Source organism: Bos mutus, chromosome 19, assembly GCF_027580195.1.
Source record: "Bos mutus isolate GX-2022 chromosome 19, NWIPB_WYAK_1.1, whole genome shotgun sequence".
Lineage (NCBI taxonomy): Eukaryota > Metazoa > Chordata > Mammalia > Artiodactyla > Bovidae > Bos > Bos mutus.
Window position 1 is genome coordinate 13,397,355 of NC_091635.1, and position 19,931 is coordinate 13,417,285.

The 19,931-nt window shown below is 55.5% G+C and overlaps 4 protein-coding genes across 6 annotated transcripts; 2 read left to right on the plus strand and 2 right to left on the minus strand.

The window, feature by feature from the left end:
* Nucleotides 1-210: 210 nt before the first annotated feature.
* ENO3 (enolase 3) lies at nt 211-5,392 on the minus strand. The gene is made up of 12 exons (XM_005906068.2): nt 5,323-5,392; nt 4,631-4,717; nt 4,248-4,343; nt 3,810-3,868; nt 3,573-3,642; nt 3,020-3,153; nt 1,871-2,093; nt 1,581-1,778; nt 1,193-1,394; nt 665-773; nt 450-508; nt 211-363 (listed from the first exon to the last, which is right to left on the minus strand). Exons 2-12 carry the CDS (start codon nt 4,713-4,715, stop codon nt 294-296), a joined length of 1,305 nt encoding a protein of 434 aa, XP_005906130.1. The 5' UTR covers nt 4,716-4,717; nt 5,323-5,392; the 3' UTR covers nt 211-293.
* Nucleotides 5,393-8,010: 2,618 nt separating this feature from the next.
* Nucleotides 8,011-10,690, plus strand: PFN1 (profilin 1). Its single transcript, XM_070389316.1, has 3 exons — nt 8,011-8,308; nt 9,728-9,920; nt 10,530-10,690. Exons 1-3 carry the CDS (start codon nt 8,177-8,179, stop codon nt 10,625-10,627), a joined length of 423 nt encoding a protein of 140 aa, XP_070245417.1. The 5' UTR covers nt 8,011-8,176; the 3' UTR covers nt 10,628-10,690.
* Nucleotides 10,691-11,364: 674 nt separating this feature from the next.
* Nucleotides 11,365-15,998, minus strand: RNF167 (ring finger protein 167). 3 transcript variants are annotated; one of them, XM_005906066.3, is made up of 10 exons: nt 15,763-15,997; nt 15,125-15,626; nt 14,962-15,042; nt 13,631-13,756; nt 13,449-13,536; nt 13,198-13,288; nt 12,880-12,985; nt 12,648-12,741; nt 11,939-12,019; nt 11,365-11,860 (listed from the first exon to the last, which is right to left on the minus strand). In XM_005906066.3, exons 2-10 carry the CDS (start codon nt 15,206-15,208, stop codon nt 11,562-11,564), a joined length of 1,050 nt encoding a protein of 349 aa, XP_005906128.1. In that variant the 5' UTR covers nt 15,209-15,626; nt 15,763-15,997; the 3' UTR covers nt 11,365-11,561. The 3 variants fall into 3 exon arrangements, with proteins under 3 accessions (XP_005906128.1, XP_070245409.1, XP_070245410.1); XM_070389308.1 differs by having other exon boundaries at nt 15,125-15,997; XM_070389309.1 differs by lacking the exon at nt 13,631-13,756 and having other exon boundaries at nt 15,125-15,998.
* A 63-nt stretch (nt 15,999-16,061) lies between these two features.
* SLC25A11 (solute carrier family 25 member 11) lies at nt 16,062-19,010 on the plus strand. Its single transcript, XM_005906062.3, has 8 exons — nt 16,062-16,306; nt 16,900-17,052; nt 17,144-17,350; nt 17,537-17,627; nt 17,709-17,799; nt 17,885-17,984; nt 18,077-18,128; nt 18,266-19,010. Exons 1-8 carry the CDS (start codon nt 16,212-16,214, stop codon nt 18,419-18,421), a joined length of 945 nt encoding a protein of 314 aa, XP_005906124.1. The 5' UTR covers nt 16,062-16,211; the 3' UTR covers nt 18,422-19,010.
* Nucleotides 19,011-19,931: the final 921 nt, after the last annotated feature.

Genomic DNA, 19,931 nt, shown 5'->3' on the forward strand with positions numbered 1-19,931 from the left:
AGCTTCATTTCACATAATGCACCGGCTTTCCCCTGCCTCCTTCCATAATGTGAGTGTAATGGTTCTACATCCAGCCCAACTTCCTCTCTGACCAGTCCCTCACTCCCTCCTTGTCACAGCAGGTTCCACGTCCACTCGCCCCTCCTGCCCGATCCAGCCCAGGGACCAGCATCTCCTCTCCCCCTTCCCATAAATGAGCAGGCCACTAACTTGGTTGGCACCAGTGTTTTATTTCAGGGGGAAGGGCTTGAAGGCCCAGGTCTGTCCTGTGCACTCCTGGGGCCTCCAACCTCTCACTTGGCCTTCGGGTTACGGAACTTGCGTCCAGCAAAGACAGCCTTGTCCCCAAGAGCCTCCTCAATCCTGGAAGGCAGACATGGTCAGGGCTGTGATATTCCAACCCAAAAGCCCTCAGCTCCTGATGCCCAGGCTCACTGTGCCCACGGTACCTCATGAGCTGATTGTATTTGGCCAGACGCTCTGAGCGGCATGGGGCACCAGTCTTGATCTGAAGAGAGAATTCCAGGAGTTGCAAGAGATTATTAGAAAGAAGGGATTGCACCTGGCCCCGAGGGAGCAAACTGTGGTGGTATTCAGCTCCGGGGCAGGGGGCCAGGAACCCCAAGAAAACTCAGACACTGGGCAAAGGAGGGCCCAGGAGTACCTGTCCTGTGCAGAGCCCCACCACGAGGTCAGCGATGAAGGTGTCCTCAGTCTCTCCAGAGCGGTGGCTCACCATCACCCCCCAGCCGTTAGACTGAGCCAGTTTGCAGCTGGGTGGAGAGGACACTTGATAAGGCCTGGTGGGACTTCCTCAGGGTGAAAGCCAGGGGCTGAGTGGGGCCTTTCCCTTTTATTTTGGGAGAAGGGAGATGTGTTGGGAGGGTAAAGTTCTTGGGGAAAGAGAGAAGGGGAGATTCCTGATCTTAAATTTGGATTCCTAAGATGCTGGTGGGAAGAAACAGAATCTGGGAGATGGGGATGGCAGGGGTGGGGATGGGTTGAGGCAGGGTGACAATGACAAAAGTTCCGGGGTCAGGTCAGGAGTTAGTCAAAAGTTTGAGGTGGAGAGGGTGGGGTGGGTCAGGAGCCAAGCGAGAGTCAGACCTGGAGTTAGTGGACAAGAGGGTAGCTGGAAAGGGTAGAGCTAGGTGGAAGGAGGCCATGATGCCCCAGGCCAGGAGGCACTCACGCCTGGATGGATTCAGTCACCGAGCCAATCTGGTTGACCTTCAGTAGCAGGCAGTTGCAGGCCTTCTTCTCCACGGCCTGGGCAATCCTTTTGGGGTTGGTGACTGTGAGATCATCCCCCACGATCTGGATGTTGACCCCCGAGAGGAACGAGGTCCAGGTAGCCCAGTCATCCTGGTCAAAAGGATCCTCAATGGACACCACTGGTCGGGGAGGGAAGCAGAGTCGGGTTAAAGGTCAGAAAGGCCTCACAAAGGGGTAATGGGTCAGAAAATTACAATGGGGCTAAGGATGGGAGGGATTGAGGTGGTGGCAGAGGAGGGGCCGAGGCCGGTGTGCTGTGCAGCTGCTGCTGACTTGGGCAGGAGCAGTGGAAGCCGGAGTCTCACCAGGGTAGTTCTTGATGAAGTTCTTGTACAGTTCGCCCAGCTTCTCTCCACTGATGTGCCGAGCAGGGTCGTCAGGTGACTTGAAGTCGAGATCGTACTTCCCATTGCGATAGAACTCAGATGCTGCTACATCCATGCCAATCACCACCTTGTCGGGGTAACCAGCCGCCTGGATGGCCGTCTTCAGCAGCTCCAGGGCTGGGAGAGGGCAAGGGAGGACTTGAGGCTCCAGTGCACCCCGTCTCTGTGGGGACCCCCAGGGTCCTGCCCCTCCAAGTGCTCACACTGACCTTCATTGTTCTCCAGGATGTTGGGTGCAAAGCCACCCTCATCACCCACATTGGTGGCGTCCTTCCCATACTTGGCTTTGATGACCCCCTTGAGGTGGTGGTAGACCTCGGCCCCAATGCGCATGGCTTCCCTGAAGGAGCTGGCTCCCACAGGCAGGATCATGAACTCCTGCATGGCCAGCTTGTTTCCAGCATGGGAGCCCCCATTGATCACGTTGAAGGCCTGAGACAGGGAGAGAGTGCTCAGAACCTGGGCCAGTTTCCAGGAATCAAGAAAGGACTGGAGTGTGGGGGCGGGGGGGTGAGGTCAACATGGAATCCTGGATCCCCTACTTACTGGGTGGTTTAGGATGAATAATTTTATTCCTCAGAGCCTCTGCCCTCATTTTCATAAAATGGGGATATCACCTGCTTACCTGCAGGATCTTAGGTGGAAAATTAAGAGAAGTTGGATACAGTTCTTAGCATGTGCACCTAACATTGACATGGCACTTACTACAGGCCAGGCACTGCTCTAAGTTCTTTACATATATTTTATTGGCTCATTTCATTCTCTAAACCACCCTGTAACTAGGTGCAGTTTATTATCCTTCACTTTACAGATGAGAAAACTGAGGCTCAGAGAGGTTCAATAAACTTGCCAGAAGTCACACAACTAGGTAAGAGACAAGACCAGGATTCGAACCTAGCAGCTTGTCTCCAGAGCTCAGGCTCTTATACAATCTGCCTAGTGAGTAACAACAAATGGTAACATTATTGTTGCAATTAAGTTCAAAGGGTTTCCATAAAGAGCAAATTTGGTTTTATAAGGATTAAAGAAGACACAAAAATAAAATGCCCAGATCTTTGCCATGAAGAAGCGCTCCATCCGATCTGGGGTTGGGGCACAGCAGAATGAAAAAGTGGAGTAACTAAGCCTGGGATTGGAATGTGAAGGAGCCAGTTACATCTAGGGAAAGAAGCAGAGAGAGGTTGAAGGGAAGGTTTGGATTGTGGGAAAGGGGAAGGCTGGACGGCAGTAGGAGAGGTTCCATTTCAGGAAACTGTTTCTTGGAAGCTGGGTCTGGAAGGTGGATTTTCTGGGGGCTGCCCCTGCCCTCCCCCAATGGGTGGAGTGCCTGTGGGTCGTGGCCGGGTGGCTGCACTCACAGGGACTGGGAGGATCAGCTCTGGGTTCCCTGCGAGATCTGCAATGTGTCGGTAGAGCGGCACCCCCTTCTCAGCTGCTCCAGCCTTACACACGGCCAGGGACACGCCCAGGATGGCATTGGCCCCAAACTTGGCTGGAGGAAGCAAGTATAAACTGTGAGTGCTCCACCTACAGGGTTTAGGGCTGTCTCCCAGAATGTCCCCTCTGGTCACCCCAGAAAGAATCCAGAGCTCCAAACCACTGGGCACTGAGTAAGTTAACATATCTCTTCCCCACCCCACCCGGCCCCGGGATCCCCCACCCTAGGGAAACTTGTCAACTTCACATCTGTGTCCACAGCCCGGCCCAAGCCTGGCATGGGGCAGGCATCAGGAAATGCCTGGGAGATGAGTACAAATCCCGCCAGTTACACTGTGCCCCAAAATGCGGGATGCAGAAATAATCCTAACCAGACCTCAGGCCATAGTCCTCCCCCACCCCGCCCCTGCATTCCAGCCCCGACTCCTGCCCCGGCCCCCACAGCCCATCCCCTGTCCCTAGCCCTTCACTCACATTTATTCTCTGTCCCATCCAGCTCAATCATAAATTTGTCAACTTTTTCTTGATCCACCACACTTAGTTTCTGAAAAGGCAAGTTTAAGGAAGGGAGAGCAGAGGTTAGATTTCTTAGGAGTCAGGATGTGAGCTAAAGGAAAAAGACGGTGCTGGTATCAGGGCAGAAGGCTTGGTTGGCCAAGCCTGAGCTTCTGGGGATGAGGCAGCAGGTGAAGGAGTGCGTCTTCTACTTGCCTTTTCCAGCAGCGCAGGGCCGAGGGTCTTGTTGATGTGTTCCACAGCTTTCAGGACCCCTGGAAAGGCCGCAAAGCAGAGGGTTCAGATCTCCTATGCAATCAGGTCTCTTCCCGTGGCCCCCAGCTCCTGGAGAACTTTCAGTTTCCCTTCCTTTTCTGATGCCCAACCTTTTTGGCACCAGGGACCAATGTCATGGAAGACAGTTTTTGCATGGACCAGGCATGGAGTGGGGGTACGGGATGGTTTCCATATGATCCAAGTGCATTCTATTTATTGTGCACTTTATTTCTAATCTAATGTTGCCAGTGATCTGACAAGAGGTACCAGTCCGTGCCCTGGAGTTTGGGGACCCCTTCTCTACCTTATGCAGACATTTCATGCCACATCCTGAAACCCCCCTTGCATATGGCTCCTCCAGCCTTGGTCTTTCCTCACCTTTCCCCAGGTAGCGAGACTTGTCTCCATCTCTTAGTTCCAGAGCTTCATAGATACCTGTGGAAGCGCCACTGGGCACAGCTGCTCGGAATCGGCCTGGGATGGGAGGAATTGGAAGATCACAGAGAGTCCCATTCACCTCCAAAGGGCTGAGGTCTCCTCTTGCAACCCAGAGACAGGGGGCAGTGTAGAGAGACAATAGCTCCTCACTGTGGGGTGGGGAGGTGGGGTGGGGGGCGGAGTCAAGCTGGAAGAGCAAGGCCTGGGGAGAAGTCTGGAGAAGGGGATTCCAGAGAAGAGTGGATGTGGCATGCAGCTGGGGAGCAAAGGCAGATGGAGCTGGGGGTCTTCCCAGGTAAACCAATTCAATAGCCCTGGGTTACCCTTGGCCGTGTGCAGGTCCACCTCCACAGTGGGGTTGCCCCTGGAGTCCAGGATTTCCCGGGCAAAGATTTTTTGCATGGCCATGGCTGCAGGGTGAGAGGTGTGAATGAGTATGGACAGCTGATCCCTTAAGAAACCCCAAATCCCTTGCCCTTTAAGAGTCTTCCCCACCCCAAGGAGGCAGGTGCTGGAGCTAAAAATACCCCACAAAAAGGTCACAGACCAAAGTGGCAGGCGCAGCCCCCTCCCCCACTCAGAACAGCTCCTATTCCACCCTCCCATCCTCAGAATACCGGGCCTCTCTTTTAAAACTCCACCACTTGCTGAACCCCATCTCCCACAAAGCTGCACTATGCCTTCTCCCTCCACCCCCTGGCCAAATACTCTGTTCTCCATGGCTTCCTAGCCTTTAAAGCCTCTCCTGTTACTTTACCTCACTTTTCCTGCTCCTCAGCCTTCTCCAAATCCTCGGGGGCCCCAAATTCCACCACCTGGCTCCAACTCTAACTCCCCTTCTCCGTCATCTCTGTATGCCTCTCTTCACAGTCTCCTTTTCCTATCCTTGGGTACCCCCATCCGGTATGCTCCAGCCCCTCCAGGATTCTTAAGCACAAGCTGACATTTCCTCCAGGCCAGCACAGCCCTCATCCTTTACCACCCCCATCCCCTGGGGCTGGAAGATTCACCAGACCTGGGATGTCTTCGCTGGGCTCTGAGTCTAGGTGGCAGCTGGGACAGTGTCAGCTCACCCCCTCTCAGGCCAGGCATTTATCCCGGAGCCACCCTGTACCCCAGCCAGCCCCGCCTCTCCCCCTCTCCATCCTCCCCCTGAAGCTGGGCTGGCAGCCAAGTGCCCACTACAGCCTAAAGCAGAACCTTTTGGCCCTAGGCACCTGCCCCCTTCCCAAAAGGTCAATGACTATCCCCTCCTTTCTCTCTATTCTCCAATAAAAGTCCTTATTTTTAATTTCATTCCTGGGGAGAAAGAAGAGAGGGGCTTCAGAATGGGGGGGAGGGGTCTCTCCGTGTCAGGGTTGTATTCCTCTTTTGCAAAGGTTAAAGAGGAACTAGTGCCCTTTAGGAAAGGCCAAGGGTAACCTGAGCCCTACAGGGCTGGGGAGGGGGCCTGGAAGAGGGGCTGCAGGAGTGACATCCATAGCTCACTTGGCGGGCGGGGGACTGCCTCTGACCTCAATGGGAGCTGGGGAGGGGGTTCCGGCCGAAACCAGAGCTCTAGATTGAGCTGCCCACTCAGAAGGCGAGAGGGTCTCACCTCTCAGGGTCCTCATGGCGGCCTTTCTCCGCTCCACCCCATCCTACCCTCTCCTGGCCGGCGAGGGGAGGGGGGAAGGGGGGGAGGCAGACGAATTTAGACAGGCCCTAGGAGTTGGCGCGGCGCCCTGCTGATAGCGCTGGGACAGCACTTATCGCCTGCGTGGAAGCTGTCAGTCAGAAGCCCTTTCTCCACCGATCGCGACGGCGGGCGCTTTAGGGCGTGATCCCAGCTCATCAATGAATGGTGCTGAATCAAAAGTGACCAAAAAAAAAAAAATGAATGGACAGAGGTGAAGTGCCCCTTTCTGAGTGTCTGACCGCCGGGGGCCAGTCGGGTGGGCCTCTAGCATGGCGGGGAAGTGGGTCTCTGCACTCAGTGACTCTCTCCGTCTCAGCGGGTGCGGCGAGAGTAGAGTCAGCCCTGACTTTGGCTGCAGCCCTGGCCGGGAGCGGAAGGCATGCGGGTTTCAAGCCGGCTGGCCGGCCAGCGGGCGAGGGTCACCGGCTTCTCGGCTCTTCGCCCCGGACTCGTGAGACCTAGCCTGCCGGGGCCGGAGCCGCCGGCGCCCGGTGACTCACCCCCAAGCTCTCTCCCGAGCTCCCCTCCCCGCCCTGCCCCGCGGTGTGTCTCCCAGGCTCCTCGCCACCATCCCCCGCCTTATCTCTGGCCGCTCCCTCTCGGGAGATTTCCACCCTGGGGTAGGGGGTGCGGTAGGCCAGAGGTCAGGATGGCGGGCGGGGAGCGCCGCCACGTGCCCGCCTGCGGCCCCGCCCGAGCTGGCCAGTGACTCAGCCGCAGCGGCTGTCGAGGAACACCGGTCGGGGGGCGTCGGGTGCTCCGGGGGCTCCGAGCGGCCGCGCCTGCTGCGGAGGACAGGAGGGAAACTAAGCCCCTTCGCGCCCGGGAGGCGCCCCTCCCCCGAGGGACCGGAAGCGGCCAAGCCCCTCAGCGGCCCCGGCGGCCAGCGCGAGCTAAAGTCACCTAAGCCGGACTCCGGGTCCTGCCCCACCCGCTTCCCGGTGGACAGCCAGCGAACTCATCGCACACAAGTTCTTAGCCTAAGTTTTACTGAAAAAGAAAAAAAAGAAAAACCCCAAAGGGCAAAGTTGAACGGACTTCCCCCCTCTTGAAAAAGTTGCAATCTTGAGAAACCGCTTAGTATTCTTCCGCCTTGGAAAATAGGCCCGCCCGTCTGGCCCCACGGTGCTCAATGACCTCTGCAGACACGGGCCAAGGGGCACAGCCGGTGACCCAAACTGCTGACCGGGGTTCGGGCAGGGCTGGGACGTGGAGTGAGGGATGAGGCTGGAGCTGATCCAGTGAGACACAACCCCCTGGAGTCGAGGTGGGCTCCAGTGAGTGCCGCTTGTGCCGCCCGGGCAGATGCTGGGGACAGAAGTCTCCCTGGTGGGTACCCGCCTTCAATTCTGAAGACGGCCGGGGATATTTGGTCAAATTTCCCTTTACTGCCTTATTTCTTGAATAAATAAAATCAAGAGGGCAGAAGCGGCCAGGCACACGCCACGCCTCGCCTCCGCCCCTTCCGCCCGGCGGGAGACACGTCCCCGGCCTGCCTGCCTTTGCCGAGGGTCCAAATCCGTCCCGCTTGGCGCGCCGGGCGCGCGCCCGCGAAGCCCGCCGCCTGCCCCAACCGCCCCACGCGCTTTCCTTCCCGGCCCGGGCGCAGGCGCGGGCGCACGCGCCCCGCCGCCGCCCGCCGTTCCTGCCCCCGGCAGAGGTGGGGGAAGGGGGAGTCGTTCTGTTTAACCCTGAATTACCCGAATCCTCCTTAATTTGCTAAATTTGCAGTTTGCTAATTCTTACTTCTTTCACTTTCCTTCTTCCCTCTGGCTCACTCTATTTCCCTCCACTAAAGTCTGATAGTTTAGGCGGAGTGGAGCGGGCCCTAACCTTAACCCATCCCCACCCACCCCCATTCTTTTTGCTTCGCTTTCCATCGGACTCTGCAAATTTTGCAATAGGGGGAGGGATTTTTTAAATTGCATTTGCAAAGTTCGGTATCTGGGCAGGCAAGGGGAGGGAGAGAGGGAGTGGGGAGCAAGCCCCGCCCCCACCGCCCTTTGCAAATAAAAATCTAGGGGGGTGGGGAGGAGCAGGAAGTGGCGGTGCGAGGGCTGCTGCACAGCTAGCAGAGCCGCGGTCCGGACGGCAGCGCGTGCCCCAAGCTCTCCGTCTTCCCCCGCCCGCCAGCCCGAGCCCAGCCCGCGGCCCCAGCAGCAGCCCCGAGAGCAGCCCCAAAAGCAGCGCCATGGCCGGGTGGAACGCCTACATCGACAACCTCATGGCGGACGGGACCTGTCAGGACGCAGCCATCGTGGGCTATAAGGACTCGCCCTCCGTCTGGGCCGCCGTCCCCGGCAAGACCTTCGTCAACATCACGGTACTGAGAGGCCTGCACAGTCCTGGGGACTGGCCCGGCTTGGACCCTGAGGGAGGGACTCGGTTGGGGGCGGGCGCGGTCTGCGGAGGGCGGCGAAAGGCCGTGACCCGGTCCTTGCCCTGGAAGTGGCGCGAATGGCGGCTGCACGTGAGCGGGCCCCTCCATAGCCCCCTGAGTCCTCCGCCCCGGGCGGCGGCGCCCAGCCCGCCCGCCGCCCCGCTTTCCGCGACGGGGCGTTACATCCGGGGCACAGGGCGGGGAGGGTGCGCCGCCCGGTGCGGCGGCCCACTTCCGCCTCCTCCAGGGCGGGTCGGGCACGCGCCGTAGTTTCTACCCGGGATTTTGATTGAGAAGGGACTTGGGGACCCCTGGCTCCACTTCCGGCCGCCAGCTCGCGCCCCTTTCACTATTGTTCCCCTGAAACGGGAGGGAGCCCCAGTCGCATGGCCTGGGTCCCTAGCCCGACCTCCGTGGTTTCCCTGCCCCTCCCAACCCCGTTAGAGAGGGCTAGGGCGCCACACGACGACCCTTTCCCCGCCAGTCGGCCCGTCGGACTCAGCAATCCTGGGAGTCCCTTTGCCCTTCCTTCCCGCCATCCGGCAGGGCCTGGAGCAGGGGAACTTTGTGAGAAGTTCTAGGACAGTAAAAGTGAAGGAAGAAGGGATGACTACTGCTGTCCCCATCACCACCTCCCCTGTCCACACTGCCCGGAAGTGGGGAGGGGGAGCGGAAGTTCGAAAGGGGGGGAAGGGGATTTCCGGGCGGGAGGGGACCGGATGTGGGGATTTGGGGTGTAAGGGGGAGGGGAAGATACGTTCCCCGGGGTATCTAGACCCGAGAGCTGGCTTGTCGGGTCTAGCCCCAGGTCCCCTCCAAAAGTTCTTCAACTTTCCATGAATGCCCCCAGGCATCTGCTTCCTCATCTTAGAGCATAGATACCTGAACCTAAACTCTAGGTTACTTAGAGACCCAGGCGTCCGGGCCCCTAACAACTCCTGCAGAACCTTTGACCAAATAAGGGCAAAGTTGCTTCTCCTGCTTTGCCCGCCCCCTCCCTTCCCCTCTTCGCTTCTGCTTTTCCTGAAGGAGAGTTCTGAGCATCCAAGGCTCTCCACTCCATTCTCTTAACTGGTTTTTAGCCCCATTTATTTACTGGGTTTGCTTTGCCTATTAAACGACATCTAAATCGACATCTGAGTCAGAGGACTGTGTTGTCCCTTCCTGTTACCATTCTCTAGGTTTCAAAATCATATTTTTGTGCACTTCCAACAATCCTGAGTTTCTCAAATTTCACGAATGTGTACAAAGCACATAACATACACCTCTCACCCCAGGGGGCTTAGCTTCCTTGAGAAATGGAAGGCAGGTGGGAACTTTGGTGTATCAACTAACTTGCTGGGTGCTTGGTTCCCTTTTCAGCCTGCTGAGGTCGGTATCCTGGTTGGCAAAGACCGGTCAAGTTTTTTCGTGAACGGGCTAACACTTGGGGGCCAGAAATGTTCTGTGATCCGGGACTCACTGCTGCAGGATGGAGAATTTACCATGGATCTTCGTACCAAGAGCACCGGTGGAGCCCCAACCTTCAATATCACGGTCACCATGACTGCCAAGAGTAAGTTCTTACCCATTCTCTAGCTCCAAAATCCCTAACGTACCTCCTTTTGTTAATCTTTTGGGTTCTTCTGTGTGGATCACTTAGTATGAAAGGATCAAACCAGGTTTCTACTCCCAGCCTGCTGGATGCTGGAGCATCGAATTGTTCCTCTAGTTGTCTCAGTTCCTCACCATATGTATAAAGAAGTTGAACTGTATTACCTCTTAAGTTCCTTCTTACCTTGAGCATTTTCAGAGGAGAAACTCTGTTTTCTTGGAGGAGGTAAAAGGTTCATTGTAAGTCAGCATTCGCTGTTGTCTTTTGAGCTCTTTTGTGAAAACTTGGAGGTGGCCTGCTCATCCACAGCCATTTCTAGCCTGAACACATGAGTCAACAGTCCGGGAGCTTTTGACCCCTAAATTTTACTGTGCTCCTTTCCAGCCTTTAAGCTTGATTTTCCCCTTTTGAAAAGACCTATTGTTTCAGGGTGACTGACAGCCTGCCTGTGTGTGGGGGGTTGGGAGAGATGAGGTTGGGTTACAGCCCCCAGGGTTGGACAGCTGCTGAACAGCTGGCAGGGGGTGGGGTGGTGACACCTGGGTCCTAGCCTCCTTTCTCTTCCTCCAGCGCTAGTCCTGCTGATGGGCAAAGAAGGTGTCCACGGCGGTATGATCAACAAGAAATGTTATGAAATGGCTTCTCACCTGCGGCGTTCCCAGTACTGACCTCGTCTGGCCCTCCCCTCACCACTCCCCACTGCTTCTGCACCCCTCTCCTTCCCACACACATACATACACCATTTTTATTTTTTGGGCCATTACCCCACACCCCTTATTGCTGCCAAAACCACATGGGCTGGGGGCCCCGGGCTGGATGGACAGACACCCCCTGCCCACAACCCATACCCCTCCTGTGTGTGGTTGGAAAACTTTTTTGTTTTTTTGGGTTTTTTTTCTGAATAAAAAAGATTCTACTAACAAGGTGCTGTGTGGTTTTAGCCTGGGTGTCAGGATGGAGGACAGCTCTTGTGACCTGCCTCCTTTATCCTGGCTTGGGGTTAGCAGCAGCAGGAGGGTTTAGGGCACTACAAAGTCTAAGATTTTGAGTTTCTTGTTTTCATGTCCAGGATTAAACACCTGGCCAGATTGGCCAGGCCTTCTACAATAACCTATCCAGCCCTAGGTCCCCAGTGTGCTAGCTGAATTGGTGGATAATGGAATAGAGCCATCCAGACCAGAGAATGGGTCCAGGCCTGCGGGCAAGGCAGAGCCAGTTGAGTCATCCTCATGTGTGGGTGGGGCTCTCCCTCTCTGAGTCACAACAGATGCCTACTGGGGCTGTCCCCAAGACTGCAGGTTAGCCTCCCCTCCCCGCCCCACACGCCCTTGGCCCTGTATGGCAGAAAGGGGCAGTTCCCCAAAGGATAATAGGTTTCCCTGTGTGAGAATGATCTCACCCTTCCTTAGTCCACAAAAACAATTTTATTAACCCAGTAAGTGAAGACCCTGTCCCTTTGTACCCCCAACCCCTTCAAAAGGATGGAGCTGGGTAAGGGGAGAAATCTGGGGTAGAAGTGTCTCCTATCCTCAAAACCAGAAGACTGGAGAGGGGAAGAGGGGCTGTGCAAATAGGTCATCAGAGGTGGTGTGGAGGGGAGTATTAAACCAGGATAGCAGCAGAAGAGGTAGAGGGTGAGGGGTCTGTTGAAGACCCAGGAAAGACAAGGGGCGCTGGAGCTATAGAGCCAAAGGAGGAGGGAGGTGTGGGGCTGGAGCCCAGAAGAGGGGTCCGTTCTGAGGCAGGCTGGTCCCTTGGCTCCCCTTCCTCATCACCCTCTTGCCCCTGGCTTTCTTCCTCCTGCTCATCATCCCCAGGACCCCGATGCACAGGCTGCTTGCAGATGGGGCAGGTCTTCCGGGTTTGAGTGAGCCAGGGGTCCACACAGCGGCTGTGATAAGCTGCCAAGAGGAATGAGGTGAAGCACCTGATGCCTGCTGGGGGCCTGGGGACATGGGCACAGGAAGTGAGGGCCTCACCGTGAGCACAGGGGAGTACCCTCAGCTTGTCCCCATCCTCATATTCATCCAGGCAGATGGCACACACATCATACTGGTCTCCTAGTGGAAGAAGAAAGTCTTTAATTTACAGAGCCATTCTGAACCAGGGCCCACAGGAAGTCACGCTGGGAGGCCTGTGCTAAACCTGCAAGATATTTTTCTGTCTCTAAAGAGCCAGAGGAAGAGCTAAGACAGCATGGGTGGAACATGAGGAATCTGGGGTTAGTAGGCACAAGCAAAGAGAAGCAGAGGTAAGAAGGGAAGTGGGTTTTCTGGGGGTTGGTGTGAGTGGAGAGACAGTGGGAGGAGAGGAAGTGGGGCGGGGCTTCTGCCATAGCCTTATAAGGACATTGGAGGCTCCAGGCCTGAAGACCCAGCCCCTTCTTACCTGTGCCTTCCTTCTCTGGCAGCATCTTCCCCACTCCTTCCATTTTTCTGCTTTATCCACCTTCTCTCTTACAAGAAAGGTCCTCCATCTTTCCCCCTCCCCCAACTATTCCATTTAATCATCTTTGCTTTCCACCTCCTGCTCTAAACCTGTTCTGTCCTTTTATGTACGGGTTAAAAAAGAAAGATGGCATCTCAGACTGACATCTCCCTGCCATCTCTGCCCCTTATCTCCTGGGCTTCAACTCCTTCAGAACCAGGTAAGTGGTGGGAAAGGCCTGCTCTTCTTAACTCTCCTCACCCTTCTGATAGTCATGTGTAGGGATCTGTTTCAGCTGCTCTTTGGTCAGTCGATTCCGCTGGAGCCGTTTCCTATGCTGGATGCAACGAACTATCTGGTGAAAGGGAGTGGATGCATCAGTCTTAGAAGAAATCTGGACAATCCAGTACAACCCATCCCTGTCTTGCAACCCCAGAGCCAATCTGGCTTTAAAGGCCTTGACTCTTCCCATCTTGGTCCCTGAGCTACTCACCATCACTGCTCCCATGGCCAAAACCAGCAGTCCTACAATCCCTGTGAAAGGGATGAGGTAATAGCCCAAGGGGAAGCTATTGTCTGGGACGAGAAGCACCCGAGCCCTGGGAAAAGGAAGACCAATATCAGAGAGGCGGAAAAGGCAAAAGCACAAAGAGGGACAAACTGGCTCTGGACAGGGCGGGTGGGGATGGGGGAGAAAGTACCAAGAGGAAGAGTATGATGGGCCTGAGGCTGAATGGTTGGGGCACAGGCTTGGGCTCCAGGTTGGCATGGAAGTGCTGAAGGAAGAGTAGGAAGGAGGGACAGGTCCTACCCCTTCTCGTAGACAAAGAGGGCACGCAGGTACTCGGAGCTCCTCTCCCCAATAAACACAGACGGGATCCAGATCTGCTGCTGGATTTCCTCTGCAGGGATGAGGGCATTACACTGGGGACCCAAGCTGCCACACGAATCCTTTGACTCCCTTGCCCCATCCCACCCAAAGCACTGATTTCCCTAAGGCTCCACCCCTCCTGCCATCCTCTCAGTCTAAGCTCTACTGAAAATGCAGCTGTCCAGCCTTACCACTATTCCACACCATGTTCAGAAGTTCATTGGAATTCACATTGTGTACCACAGCTGCACCATACCCAGCCTTCTGAGCATTTAGGACCTAGGGAGAAAAGGCAGATAAGAAACCGTCATGGGCATTGCCACCTTTTGTTCCTGGTGCTCACCCTCCCAGCTCCCACACCACATTCAGCAACCTTGAGGTCAAAGTTGCAGTCGAATCTTCGAAGCAGTGCAATAAAGACTGACCCGTTGACTGGGGCTGGGGGTGGTGGGGCAATGGGGCTGCAGGCATTGTCTGGGTGAGCCTCCACAAGGAAGCCCTGGGGAAGAAAAGCGAACAACAGTTGGATCTCATCTCCCTAGGTTCTGCTCCCCACAGGTTCCACCATGCACACTGGCTCCCACATCCTGCACGTCCTCGTTCCTGAGGTTGGTCTGAGCAACCACACCAAAGTCGGAAATCTACCTCTTAACCTTCTGAAGATGCAATTCTGGGCAAACAACAGCCCTTTACTAGATTCTGCATCATCCCTCTCTTTCCCACATGAGCTAATCTGTACCCCAACTCCTGACTAATTCTTCGGCCTTCCAGTTCCCCACTCACTGTAATTCGATTCTCCATTCATCCACATCACTTTCTCAAGTTATTTCACATTCCCTGCTCTAGTACATACTTGTTTAAAAAAACACAAATGGAGGTATTTCCGCTGAGCTCCCTGTTACCAAACTCAATTATAATTTTAGCTTCCCCCAAGAATGGAATCTTAAACCAGTCTATCTGGAGTTACATGGTCAGCATTAGTGAGGTAATCTGCCTGATAGACCCTTTCTGTCCCCTAAAGCAAGGTGATTTTGCCACAAAGAAATCTTTGCTGGTATAATTTCCTTGTCCCACCCCTTTCTGCCTGTAAATCTTTCATTTTGTATAGTTCTTCAGAGATCTATCTGCTGGGTGGAATGCTGCCCGATTCATGGGTCATTAAAAGCCAGTAAGAGCTTTAAAATTCAGTCCTGCTGAATTTTCTCTCTTAACACCTCCCTTTAATTTTCCAATTACCCACCTTACAAACAACAATACCGGTATATATGGCCCAACTGAGTTCTTGCTATATGGTAGTCTGTGAAAAAGTCCTACAAAACTGCTTTTCTAATTTAATCCTCCCAATAATCCTGTGATAACTTCTATTATTTTCCCATTTTACAGTAAAACAAACTAAGGCTCAGAGAGATAATTACTTGTCAAGATCATAAGGGCAGTAATTGGCTCTAGAGACCCTACTGATAAGCACCACTAGCCCTACCTGTTATCTTAGTCCACTTTCAGTTTCCCTTCCAAGGCCCAGAGTTCTAGGAGTAGACTTTGTCTTTTACCTCCGGATTCTGGATTCCACCACACTAAACGTGCTCTTGCACTTAGTTCCTAACTTGACACTTTTCCCACTAACAGCTTCATCCAAGAAAGGCTCCTGAACCTCTACCCAGGAGAGATAATTTAAGGACACAGGAAAAAGGGGGAAAAAATCACCTGAAGTCCCTCCTGGCTCAAAGCAGCCCCAAAGAGAGCTGGGAGGTCTGCAAAGTCCATGCTGGCATTGTGGTCCGAGATCTGCGGACAAGAGTCCGTGTTGGCACTTTAGTCTGCAACCTCTCCCTTCAGCGCCCTTCCCCCATTGGCCCCTCCGACTCACCGCTCGAATGAGCCCTCGGCTGGGGGCCGCTCCCCACAGCACAGTGACCACAACCACAGGAAGCGGGAAGGCCGCAGGGTGCATGGCAGCGGGAGGAGAGGCGGAGGGGGCCGCGTCCGGATAACAGGAACAGAAACGGAGTTCTGCGCCCTCTCTGGCCCTCCTTCAGGATCCCAGGGGTCCAACCACCCCCAGGTCCCACTTCCCAGCTACATGGGGGCTCGGGGAAGGACCTCCGACTCGGGGAGTGAGGTACCCAACTAGTCTATTGGAGCTGGGAGGGAGAGACTAAAAATAATCCTTTTCTGGTATAGTAATAAAACTGGGAAAGGGAACGGAGACCAGCACAGGTGACAGAAAAACTTCTGGAAGGGTGGGGGAGCTCAAAGGGGCGGGACTTCCGGCCAGGTGGGCCGTCTTCCCATCCCCTGGAAAAGAGTTTCCGGCAAAGAAAGTCAGGCCGCTTCCAGCATTGGACGCTCACGACTAAGGACTTCCGGTTCTAAAAGACCGATTAAAAGAAAGGTCAGAGGTGGAGGCAGTGCCTGTAGCGATGAAAGGAGCACCGATGTACCAGATGACTACTTAGTCGTCTCCCCGCTAGTGCCTAGGACCCTGCAGCACCCCGGTTTACAAACCTGTCCTCCTGGCCGCCGCGGTACCTTCAAGTCTCGCGAGAGGCCTCAGCACCTTTCCCCCCCACCAGCTGACAGCTTCCTGTATGTATCGCGAGAGACCGCCTAATTCTGACTCGCCTAGCTCAGTCCATCTCGCGAGATCTTCAGATACCCTCCTCTCCGTTTTCCCGCGATTCCAATTCGATAAAAATTGCGCCTTAGCTTCGGCTTCCAAAATCAGCCACACCCCTTCCCGCACCCGTTCTTGAAGCTCCTCCTTCAGCTCCGCCTTACTCCCGGCCGCCTTTGCGCTCGCGCCTGCGCCTGCGCCAACTACCAGCTAGCGCTGGACCTGAGAGCCGGAGGGGCGTGCGCGCGCGCCCTCGCCCCTGTTGCGCGCGCGGTGTCACCTTGGGCGCGAGCGGGGCCGCGCGCGCACGGGACCGCGAGCCGAGGGCCATTGAGTGGCGATGGCGGCGACGGCGAGTCCCGGGGCTTCTGGGATGGACGGGAAGCCCCGTACCTCCCCTAAGTCCGTCAAGTTCCTGTTTGGGGGCCTGGCCGGGTAAGCTCAGGCCCCAGGGATGGGACAGGAGGAGGAAGGGACGGGTGCAAGGTACCGGGCCCGGTTCTTCTTTGGGTGTGTTGCAGTGAACCGAGCTGACACGGGGTCAGTGCCGTCCCCATCGTATTGCAAGATCCTTGATGGACTGCCAGGATCTTTTCACCCATCGCAGGGCGCCTTTGGGCTGCATGCACGACCCCCACAAGACCACCTGAGTTTCCCAACCCATTGCTTGACTGCGGGACTGTATGGGGTTTCAGGTCATTGCATGGCTCTTGCTGGACTATATGGGGTCCTAGATCATGAATGCCCACCTCTCCTTGGGTTGGACTGCACGCAATCCCGGGGTCACTGCTTGACACCCTTGTTGCTGTGTGAAACGCTTTCATTGCATGGTCCCTTCTGGACTGCTGGACTTTTAAGACCCATTGCTCTTGATACAGGTAGAGACTTGTACACATGCCCACCAGTTCCTGAACTCTTAATCAATGGCATGGCGGCCCTGCCCTTTGTGACCTCTTGTTGCTGGGCTCCAAGGGACTTTGGTAGATCTGAGACACCTAGCCATTGATGCTACCCCTGTCTTCCCCCAGGATGGGAGCTACAGTTTTTGTGCAGCCCTTGGACCTGGTGAAGAACCGGATGCAGCTGAGTGGGGAAGGAGCCAAGACACGAGAGTACAAAACCAGCTTCCATGCCCTCATCAGCATCCTGAGGGCAGAAGGGCTTAGGGGCATTTACACCGGGTACTGGGGCCAAAGGATGGGGTAGGTTGTGGGTTGACAGCTCTAGACCTGGGCTTGACTCACTGACCCCTTCACTCCACCCCCCCCCCAGGCTATCAGCTGGCCTGTTGCGCCAGGCCACCTACACTACTACTCGTCTTGGTATCTATACTGTGCTGTTTGAGCGCCTGACTGGGGCTGATGGTACACCCCCTGGCTTTCTGCTGAAGGCTGTGATTGGCATGACTGCAGGTGCAACTGGTGCCTTTGTGGGAACACCAGCTGAAGTGGCTCTTATCCGCATGACCGCTGATGGCCGGTGAGTTCTAAGTCTGAGCCTGCCCCCAGCCCCATTCCCTGGAATCTAGTATGAAAGAAGTGATTTCTTATCCTAGATCTAGGGCACAGCATTCACCTGTTCACAGCATTCTGGCCTCCCTTTCTTTGCGCCTGTGGGGGCAGAGTGGTCTAGCCCGAACTTGGCCTCTCCCTGCCTTCCCTCCAGGCTTCCAGTTGACCAGCGTCGTGGCTACAAAAACGTGTTTAATGCCCTGTTTCGAATTGTCCAGGAAGAGGGGGTCCCCACACTATGGAGGGTGAGTAGAGGGGCTGGAGACTTAGGGGACCTGGGGTCCAGTCTTGGACATTTCTGACTCCCCCTCCATCTCTCACCCCAGGGCTGCATCCCTACCATGGCTCGGGCTGTCGTCGTCAACGCTGCCCAGCTTGCCTCCTACTCCCAGTCCAAGCAGTTTTTACTGGACTCAGGTGAGACCCAGAGCTGAGCCCTCAGCTCCCAGCTAGTCTGGACCAGCTTCGAGCTGATTGCCACCCCCTGCTCCACCTCCCCCAGGCTACTTCTCTGACAACATCCTGTGCCACTTCTGTGCTAGCATGATCAGTGGCCTGGTCACCACTGCTGCCTCCATGCCCGTGGACATTGTCAAGACCCGGTGAGTATCTGGACAGTCTGGACAGACCTGGGCCTGGAGAGGGATGGGAAAGGCCCTCTTATGTCCTCATGTCCCTGCCTCCTGTCCTTCAGGATCCAGAACATGCGGATGATTGACGGGAAGCCAGAATACAAGAATGGGCTGGTGAGGAACCAGAGCCTGGGGCTTGGGCTGCAGGATTGGATGCTGGGGGGAGGGGAGAAGGCAGGTAGCTGGGTAAGAGGAAGAGGACCCCAGAGGCCAGGTCCTAGCCTCAGTGCCCTGCCTGCCTTCCTGTCTAGGATGTGCTGGTGAAGGTCGTGCGCTACGAGGGCTTCTTCAGCCTGTGGAAGGGCTTTACACCATACTATGCCCGCCTGGGCCCCCACACTGTCCTCACTTTCATCTTCTTGGAGCAGATGAACAAGGCCTACAAGCGTCTCTTCCTCAGTGGCTGAGGCGGGTGAGGGGCCTGGAGTCGCTGCGCTGGGGCTTCATCTCACCCCCTGCTCCTACAGTCAGTGTGCCCCCCAACCCTGGGGGCCTGGACTCTGCTACCCTGGGCCCCTCTATTTATTTTCCCAACACGGTGTGGTTCCCTGCTCTACAGTTAAAGACTTTGGTCTGTCCTGCCCAGCCCCAGCTTGCCCTCCTTGCCCTGATCAGCATCATCTCTGTCCCTGGCTATACCTTGGAAGCTCACTGGGGATTTCTGGGGCCTCCTTGGATATTAGTTTCAGGGCACATAGGACAGCAGAAGCCCCTCCCTTCTCAGTGGGGAAACCAAGGCAAGGCTGAAGGGACAGGAGAGAGCAGAAGCCGTCAAGATGATCAAAGGTCTGCAGTAGGAGGACGTGGCCCTTCCTCCCTCCACCTCACTGAGGACATAATCAATAAATTGGATTGCTGACACCACCCCCAAATCTGGAGAGTTGTGGGCACAGGACGGGGAGGAGACCGGACAAACGAGCAGATGCTCCTGGAGAATAGGAACTGGAGTTTGTAAGAAAAATTATTAAAGAAAGAGCACTCACGGTTTTTATATAAGTGTTATATATAAATCAGTCATATTGCAGCAGCTGACGTATGAGAAAAACCCAAACTCCAGTCTTCCCAGCCGCTCCCCCAAGAACTCGGCAGACGCCCAGGTCGTCTCATGTAATCCCCAGGAAAAGCCTTGGGGGTCTGGTGACTGCTTCTGCAGCCTGAAGAAGGAGGGATTACAGCCTAAGAGGAGAAGGCTGACCTTCGAGGTGGGAGGGAGGGCGGGGGCAGGGCATGGAGTGGACACAGTCAGGCCCCCAGAGCCTGGAGGCTTAGGAAGGGGAAGATGTTTGCCAGAGACTTGATCTGGGCCACAGGCTGGGGAGGGTGATTGCCTTCTTTGTTTCTTTAGATGTGGGATACCAGGCCCTGCCCTCAAGAAGTTTAGAAACCTCTTGGGACATAAAAGGACATAGGAAGGTCAGTTGGAAGAAGAGCCTGGTGCTTGAGGCCTGAAGGCTTCTCCGGAGCCAGGCCAAGGGACAGGCAGGCAGCAGCTGGGAGCTGTCCCCTTGGCAGAACCCATCAGTAGAAGCAGAAGTTGAGCTCAACAGCCTGGCGGTGCAGCCCGGCCCTCCCACCTCTGCGTCTTGTCTTACCCACTTTGCACACATGCTGGCCTGGGCCACAGGAGCTGCTTAGGGACGCTTGAAGCCTGGATCTTGTCCTTAATGAGTTCCAAGTCCAGAGGGGAAAGTGACACGGAAACTGAGAGTCACCAGCAGACCATTGCAGGGTGACATGAAACACCCAGGCTGGTCTGGGCCAGGAGAGACTGCACAGTAACCGACTGGTCAGGGAAGCAGGGCAGGGAAGCATTCCTGGCCCTCTGGGAGCAAAGGCTTAGAGAAACTCTGAGGAGCCGGTAATCTCTGCAGAGTCTAATAGCTGGAGCACAGGCAGTGAAGTGTTTGCTGGGAGAGG

What these genes read in the sequence shown, in the direction of transcription:
- ENO3 (XM_005906068.2), bottom strand. Translation starts at nt 4,715, where the DNA reads ATGGCCATGCAAAAAATCTTTGCCCGGGAAATCCTGGACTCCAGGGGC. An exon ending in GTCTCGCTACCTGGGGAAAG is followed by an intron (nt 3,869 to 4,247) that starts GTGAGGAAAGAC and finishes CGGCCTTTCCAG; the next exon opens with GGGTCCTGAAAGCTGTGGAA. An exon ending in GTGACTGAATCCATCCAGGC is followed by an intron (nt 774 to 1,192) that starts GTGAGTGCCTCC and finishes CTCTCCACCCAG; the next exon opens with CTGCAAACTGGCTCAGTCTA.
- PFN1 (XM_070389316.1), top strand. Translation starts at nt 8,177, where the DNA reads ATGGCCGGGTGGAACGCCTACATCGACAACCTCATGGCGGACGGGACC. An exon ending in AGACCTTCGTCAACATCACG is followed by an intron (nt 8,309 to 9,727) that starts GTACTGAGAGGC and finishes TTCCCTTTTCAG; the next exon opens with CCTGCTGAGGTCGGTATCCT. An exon ending in GGTCACCATGACTGCCAAGA is followed by an intron (nt 9,921 to 10,529) that starts GTAAGTTCTTAC and finishes CTCTTCCTCCAG; the next exon opens with CGCTAGTCCTGCTGATGGGC.
- RNF167 (XM_005906066.3), bottom strand. Translation starts at nt 15,208, where the DNA reads ATGCACCCTGCGGCCTTCCCGCTTCCTGTGGTTGTGGTCACTGTGCTG. An exon ending in CTCTTTGTCTACGAGAAGGG is followed by an intron (nt 12,986 to 13,197) that starts GTAGGACCTGTC and finishes TCCTTTTCCCAG; the next exon opens with GGCTCGGGTGCTTCTCGTCC. An exon ending in TGGCCATGGGAGCAGTGATG is followed by an intron (nt 12,742 to 12,879) that starts GTGAGTAGCTCA and finishes CCCTTTCACCAG; the next exon opens with ATAGTTCGTTGCATCCAGCA.
- SLC25A11 (XM_005906062.3), top strand. Translation starts at nt 16,212, where the DNA reads ATGGCGGCGACGGCGAGTCCCGGGGCTTCTGGGATGGACGGGAAGCCC. An exon ending in CGCATGACCGCTGATGGCCG is followed by an intron (nt 17,351 to 17,536) that starts GTGAGTTCTAAG and finishes CCTTCCCTCCAG; the next exon opens with GCTTCCAGTTGACCAGCGTC. An exon ending in GGGTCCCCACACTATGGAGG is followed by an intron (nt 17,628 to 17,708) that starts GTGAGTAGAGGG and finishes CTCTCACCCCAG; the next exon opens with GGCTGCATCCCTACCATGGC.